The sequence below is a fragment of the Magallana gigas genome, chromosome 3, assembly GCF_963853765.1.
Source record: "Magallana gigas chromosome 3, xbMagGiga1.1, whole genome shotgun sequence".
NCBI lineage: Eukaryota > Metazoa > Mollusca > Bivalvia > Ostreida > Ostreidae > Magallana > Magallana gigas.
The window spans coordinates 39,942,220-39,949,814 of NC_088855.1; the positions used below are offsets into that span (position 1 = coordinate 39,942,220).

The 7,595-nt window shown below is 31.7% G+C and overlaps 1 protein-coding gene across 14 annotated transcripts in view; it reads left to right on the forward strand.

Moving 5' to 3' along the window:
• LOC105320544 (kinesin-like protein unc-104) overlaps positions 1–7,260 on the forward strand; it is a 33,374-nt gene extending 26,114 nt beyond the window's left edge. For all 14 annotated transcript variants that reach the window (XM_034481572.2, XM_066079735.1, XM_034481573.2 and 11 more), the window contains 7 exons: positions 739–884; positions 1,065–1,397; positions 1,479–1,603; positions 2,199–2,442; positions 2,561–2,680; positions 3,004–3,122; positions 3,451–7,260. In XM_034481572.2, the coding sequence (XP_034337463.1) occupies positions 739–884; positions 1,065–1,397; positions 1,479–1,603; positions 2,199–2,442; positions 2,561–2,680; positions 3,004–3,122; positions 3,451–3,490 (1,127 nt within the window). In that variant the 3' untranslated portion in view covers positions 3,491–7,260. The remainder of the gene's footprint in view (positions 1–738; positions 885–1,064; positions 1,398–1,478; positions 1,604–2,198; positions 2,443–2,560; positions 2,681–3,003; positions 3,123–3,450) is intronic.
• The last annotated feature ends 335 nt before the right edge of the window (positions 7,261–7,595 follow it).

A 7,595-nucleotide genomic window follows, 5' to 3' on the forward strand; every position in this document is an offset into this window, starting at 1 on the left:
CCTTGTCAGTGTGTACTGCACTTCTCACCTTGTGTTATTGAACCTACTGTAAGACTATGATATTTTGGGTTTTGAATTTCTGCTATTGTATTTTTGGTGTGAAAATACATGTTTAAGAAAAAAAAGTATTGTTACCTGAGTGTATGTTCACCTGTAATCATCTACAAGTACAGTTGAACTTCGCTATCTCAAACACTGATATCTCGAATACAATAGATATGTCAAAGTGATTTGTAAGTCTCAACCACTTATTTTTTAACTATTTTATCCTCGATATCTTGAATACTCGGATATCTCTGAGTTTTTAACCAATCCCATCTAGTTCGAGATAACGAAGTTTGACTGTATATTGCAATTAATAATTAAAAAAAAAAAAATACTCACCTGTTTTCCTAGACAATGTATTGTACTATATTATGTCTTCTTGTCTATTGCACCAATAGAAATTCATATGCTGTATAAACTAAGGAATGAAAATAACATCTATCCAGAATATTTAAGTACAGTTTATAGTATGTAGGTTGTGGAAGATTTTGAAAGGCATTTAATGTGAATTTTGATATGCAATTAGATCATTAAAGTATTAGTAGTAACTTTATCCAGCCACATATATAAGTTGAAAGCAGTACATACATGTATAACAATTTAAAGTGTACATATTCATGTATCTTTGTCATGTATTGCTGATGTTATGAAAAACATGAATTTACTGCATATATCAACATGAATTGTCAACAGGTGCCCAGAGAAGACAGAGGCGAGTGTTAGACACCTCCTCCACCTATGTCAGGGGCGAGGAGAACCTCAATGGATGGAGACCGAGGGGTGACTCTCTGATATTTGACCATCAGTGGGAGCTAGAGAAACTCACCAGGCTAGAAATGGTGGGTGCTTTGCAAATCTTTATAACATGTATATGTTATATGCACAGATTTTGTTTATGATTATATAACAGTGTTTCCTGGATATCCCCTTTCTTGATAAGTCTAAAACAAAATGTTTTAAGTGTTCATGAAGATGTTGAATGGTAATAATTGCAGGATATTGACTGTATATTTGAACAGGTTGAGAAATCACGTCATGTATTACTTTTGAGAGAGAAACTTGCTGAACAGAACAAGACTCAAGAATTGAGTAAACTAGATAAGGAGGCCTCTAATAAGTCCAAGAAAGCCAAGCATGACCAGGAGAAAGAAGAGATTCTGAACAAATCAGACATTTCAGAAGACAAATCAGTGGAGAAGTGGGAAAAAGATGATGCAACAGAGAAGTACGAGAGACAGGGTCATGGTGTGTACAACTTCACAACAGATGGAAGCCGGGAGCAAGAGCTGACTGCCAAATGTCTGCGATACATCTTACAGGGGAAATCTCTGCTGAGTCCACCAACTCCCAAGGTTTGTGTCTGTTTTGTTTTTGTTTGTGTGGTATGTATTGAGGAAAACAACTTTTGAAATAAATGTGTTTTATTTTTTCAGCTTCTTAGCCAGATGACTGAGTCGATGGCCAGTAACACCACCACTGACAGCGAGGCTGATCTGATCCCTAGTGACCAGTCCATGTTGTCCAGCATCGCCAGTTCTTCTGCTTCAGATTTATGCAGGTTTGTCACAATGTTCTATTCACAGTGTCTGTGAGGTTTGTTGTTCTAGAAAGCACATGCCGATAAAAAAAAGAATTAGTCGTAGATCATAGAAATCATATTGCAAGTCTTTTTCAATTGCTTATTGTTTATTTTTAATCTAGATCAGATTAAGGTTTGTTCCTTAACTGTAGTCAAAATTATTTATATGCAGTATTGGATTTACAGTACCTGGTACCTATTAACTTGTATTCAAGAGCAACATTTTAATCAGTTTTACCAGTTAATGACATATTATACCAAGGATATATTGTATAGAAAGCTGTTTTTTTATTTATGCAACATTTATAATTAAAATGATAAAAAAAATTACTACACATTTATTACAAAGAAACACTAGTGAAAATATTTTTAAAATGCTGTGTATTATTCATTTTATTCTTTCCCAGATATTGATATACACTAGTATATTCAAGCGAATTCATTCCAGATTTAATGTTCATGTACTAGTATAAATCAAGATTTTGTATTCTTAAGCATACCATACATTGAGCTATTTGGTTAGGTATATACAGATTTTCAACCTCTATTACATCTTTTCTTTTGTATTATACAGACATGCCAACAACCCACCCCCAAATATCACAGTCTCCAAGTCTTGTGACAGTCTGATGTCCAATTCTACGTCAGAAGTGTGTGATCGCAAGTTCTCCCTGCCAATCAAACCCAACACCACAGACTTGGACGACGACAATTACATTCCATTGGTGGACGAAGTGAGGGTCAGCCCTGTAGTGTCCAGGAAAGGTTATCTCAACTTCCTGGAAGAAAAACATACTGGCTGGGTCAAGAAATATGTGGTAGGTTGATGATCTTGTCATGCATTTTAATTTTCTGTTAATTTCCTAATGTAATTTTTTCACGTTTTGGGTTTACAGAATTATTAACAGTAAATACATTGTCTACATGTTCATTTAGATTGTACGCAGACCATACATTTACATCTACAATTCTGAAAAAGATCCTGTGGAGAGAGCCATCATTAACTTGGCTACAGCCCAGATAGAGTACAGTGAGGATCAACAGTCACTGCTGAAGGTAAGACTTCCTGCCCATACTGGTGGTCAGACAACTTGCCTATTCTGATGGTCAGGCTACTTGCCTTTATATTCTGATGGTCAGGCTACTTGCCTATATATTCTTGTGGTCAGACTTCTTGCCTATTTTCGTAGTATAACTACTTGCCTATTTTTGTGGTAAGACTACTTGCCTATTATATGGTAAGACTACTTGCTTATATAAGTAAGACCATTTGGCTGTTCTTGCAGTAAGACATGTACCATATGTGTTCTACTGAACCTTTGAAAGTGTATGTAATACTTTATATACTTATAATCAGCATCATGACCACTACGTTTCAGGTCAGGAACACTTTTTCTGTGCTGACAAAACACCGAGGATTTCTGATGCAGACCCTGGATGATAAAGATTTCCATGACTGGCTGTATGCTCTAAATCCTCTTCTGGCAGGCCAGATAAGGTCTGTTAATTTTATACAGCATTATATTACAAGTGCATATAATAAGCAATAGACATGCCCACCAAAGTTTTAAAGTAGCTCAACTTGGTTCTCATATCAAATCCCTTTTAAGAAAAAAAAGTGTGTAAATGTTTGATCAGTCTTCGGACTTGAAGCTGAGTATTGATTTGAGGAAATTTGGTGATGGTGGGGCCAGATTTTATAACGAAGAAGTTCAGAATAAAAAACTTTTAACTATAATTTGAAAAATACAGTCACCCATTCTCCACATTGCAACTTTCATCTTAAGTTTTTTATTATTCATCAATTATATCTGTATTATTTGCAGGTCTACTTTGTCCAGAAGAAAACTGCCCATGAATATATGAAAGAACAAAAGAAACAAAAACAAAAAAATAATTGTGATGTGCTTAAATATTCATCTCACCCACCAAACCATAGAAGGACGTACATGTATAAAGTAGATCTGATAGGAGGAGATAACTTATTCCTACCATTATCTGTGTGTTTATCCTATTTGTTTTTGTCCAGTCTGACGTACCAGATCTTCTGATGTGTTTGTGATTCCAGTGGACGGAGAGATTTGTTAGCGGAGTGTTGACAGCACTTTTGTGATATGAACAAGGATCTTTGTTACTTGTATTGATCATCTGTTTTGTTGTCGATGGTGTTATAACCGTGTGTATAGACTCATAGCTCATGAGATATGTGTATATTGTTATCATTATATTCTCATTCCATGTGAACTCTCTGTTTCCCAATGTGTTAGAGACTCTCACCGATTATTTCACTCTGGGACTTACAGTCTTCAAAAACTGGCTAAGGTTTTGTGTGATTATTTTCAAAAATGTGAAACTGCTTAAAAAGCAATGGAGAGTTTAAATTGTCATCTGCAGAGGACTTTTGCCAGTAAATGGTTCTGTGTTTATCATTCCATGTGTTGTAACAAAAAATGAAAAATATTGTTACACTTCAATGTTAATTCTAGAGAAAAATACTAGTGAATGATTAACATGTATTGGAGGAAATAACTGGTTATTTTGATTTAGTATTTGGTGGTAAGTTTTGTGCCAAGATGTCTCCTATTATTAAATAGTAAGTGTTGCAGATCATTGAGTTTTGCAACATAACATGTAATGAACTTGAGTGGTCATGTAATTTTCTAGTCAAAAAGGTTTTTTGTGTGTTCACTAAAACATGATTGAATTCAAACTATAGAAATCTGAACTTTTCTTTCTTCCTATTCATATATTAAATGTTGTTAGTAATTGTAACACTCAAATAATGCATAAAACAATGCATAAAAAATGTCATCTACAAAGTTTGTATTGGGTATTAAACTAACAAAATGAGCAGGTGCTTTTAACACAGCAAATTTGAAATCATCCATTGACTTATTAAATTTTTTGCTGTTTATTAATATATATATACCCTATGTCATTATGAAATGGATAACAACATTTAGAGTCAGCAATGTTGCCATGTCTTACATACAATGTAGCTTTTTTCACACAAATGATATTTATTCATGTAGATTGTACATGTATTAATCTATTATTTGTAGGACATATACTAATGTATCATAGTTTCCAAATCTTCAACTCCCACTGATAATTGCCAAATGTATGAAGTCATTTCTTATCAGGGTGGTTATTTTAGATAGAAATTACCTGGTTTTTAGCTGGGAAATTGTTTTTTTATTACTGAATTGTTGGTATATAAGCTGGTTGTATTGGATACTTGTGTCTGTGTTGGCACTGATAACTCCTTCAATATACAACTTAAGATCGAAAAATTCCCAAAGTGTGATGGGGTAGCCACCCTAATATGAACTTAATTTTCAGCATACTAAATGGCGAATTACTGGATTTTTTCTGTAGGACTTTGAGGACTTTGTAAATTACTCTTTCTGAACCATGTAGTGGTTACCGGTATGTAGTATTTTTGCAATAGAGCACTTACTGACTCAAAACTTTCTGGAGTGCATCATATCATGTCATAGTTGTGAAATTCTTTGTTGATTTAATTTTATGTTTTTATATACATTTAATTTATACCATTATTTATTTGTGCAATATTACCATTCAGGTATGTTATACATTATGTTTTTTTATACTTTATTTTTCATTTGAACTTAAACAAATGAAAGGATTTAGAACAAACAGGATAAGATATTGTTTGACAATTTATCATTGAGGATTTTAACCTCAAACTTATGCACAAAGCAATCTGTTGGAATTAATGTAAACACCTGTTGTTAAAGGTACCAATGCATGTTGATCTAGAAAAAAGAGAATAACAAGGTAATGAATATAAATAAATCCTTTTTCAATATCAGTAAATAACAACATTGCAGGGTGCAGAATGTTGCTTCTAGAAAAAAACAAATGAACATTCCAGTATAGATAATAAGAATTCCAATTATTTTTTATGATAAACTGTTTGATACTTAGAACCCCTATATTGAAATCACCCTCAAACTAATAATGTGGTGGATTTTAATTTCCATGTTTGTTGATGAGCATATTTACAGAATTGGTCAATGTTGTTTCAATTGCATTCAATTCCAAATATTTTTTCACAGTTATTACTCTTAAATTGATTCTTTGCCATCAAAATTGACTGCATCATAAAGGCAGGTAGGGGTTAATCCTTGAGATAAAACATGCACTTGTACTTATGAAATGAAATCCTGAGATTTTTAAGCTTGGTTATTTCAAAAATCATTTTATGCACACTTTTGTTCTTACAAAAATATTGAAAATAATTTTTATCATTGTACATGTAGCATAAGGTACTTATTTTGTTAGACTTTAAATAAAACAGAAATATTGGGATACAAAATACTCCTCTAAAATATTTTTTTAGAAATATTTGGATAGGATTAGGATACAAAAGATTCCTAAAAATGCTGAAATGTGAAATTATTTTTTAAAATGTTTAACCTTTTCTTGGTCATTGGAATGGCTGTGTATGTTTTGTTGTTTTGGTTTTGTTTTTTTTCTACAAGAAGAAAGTTAAGGATTCAAGCCAATTCCTGCTTGCACATCATGCAGATATATTGTATGGATCAGTGATAATTGAATCTGTTGATCAGTTGGAAATGTGACAATCTCCAAGTTCTATGGAGGAGTTATAGTCCAGTCTGTCCAGTGAGTGACCACTGTATTAGATAGCTGCCATGCATTTGTTTTATAGGAATGATTTAAATGTGTGTTTTTTTACTCATTTTCATCCAATTTTTAAAGAAAACAATATAAAGAAAATGTTGTTGAAAGTTCAAAAATCCAAGCACAAACCCTAATGTTGCCCAAGTGTTGTGTTAATTTATATTCTAAGATATCCCACCTATAAGAAGTATGTGAATATCAATGATATATGGAAGTACATGTACAATGTTAGTAATAATGTATAGAACTTATCATGATTTCAGGTTATATTATTTCAATGGTGCATTTAAAGGAGAAAAAAGATTGGTTCAAATATGAACCTTTTTTTTAAAATCATATTATAAATGACACAAACATTCCCATTTGGTTTTTAAAATACTTTACATATAAAGGCAAGTTGAAAGTTTTCGAAAGTCTACATGCATTGGTAAAAAAAAAATGTCTTAAATTAATAGAAATGAATCCAAATACATAATTAACATCTAATTGTTTTATCTTGTATGTGAATTTATGGGTTTCATAAAAAAATGTTTTAGTTGGAACTTGTCCAAATTCAGTAAACTTAGGCATTAACTGTACTTTTTCTTTACAATAAAGATTTTAATTAATTTAATGAAATTCAAATGCTATGAATCTAAATCTGGTAGAAATTATGATTTTCTTGTAATGAAAAGTTTGCATTATAGATTTCTTTGCTGAGTCTTAGATATTTTATGGAAAATTTCTTGTGTTTGGTTTATTAAATGAATTCCTCCCAGAATGATATCTTATCATTACACATGTATTTGATCTATACCTATTAATTATGATATATCCAGTTGCCACCATGAATTTACTGTTAAAATGAATTCATTGCATTTTTCAATGTAGTAAGAAAGTGATCTACAGTGTTTGCAAATGAAATTCAACTCTTTGAAGTATGCTTTAATTTTGTTATGCTTATTGCAGTAATAAAAGACATAAATTCATATATGTGTTGATTGATTTTTCTTAAACTTTAAGTTTCTAATTAAGAAGGAATTAAGTCTTGATATTTTTTATTGTTGTTGTAAAATAAAATAATTAAATTATCAAGCTACACAGGCACCCCTTTCTAAAGTAAGATTACATAACACCCATGAAGGTTAATTTACACCCTGGGTTTGAATTTTATATGAAACAATTAATTGTTTCGTAAGAAGTAATGATATGGAAGGAATAAAAATTAAATGATGAAATTTCACAAAACTGCTTTTTTGAAATTATAAGATAACATGCTTTAATACATGGGAAGTTGAATCCATGGTCAATATTAAAATAATAT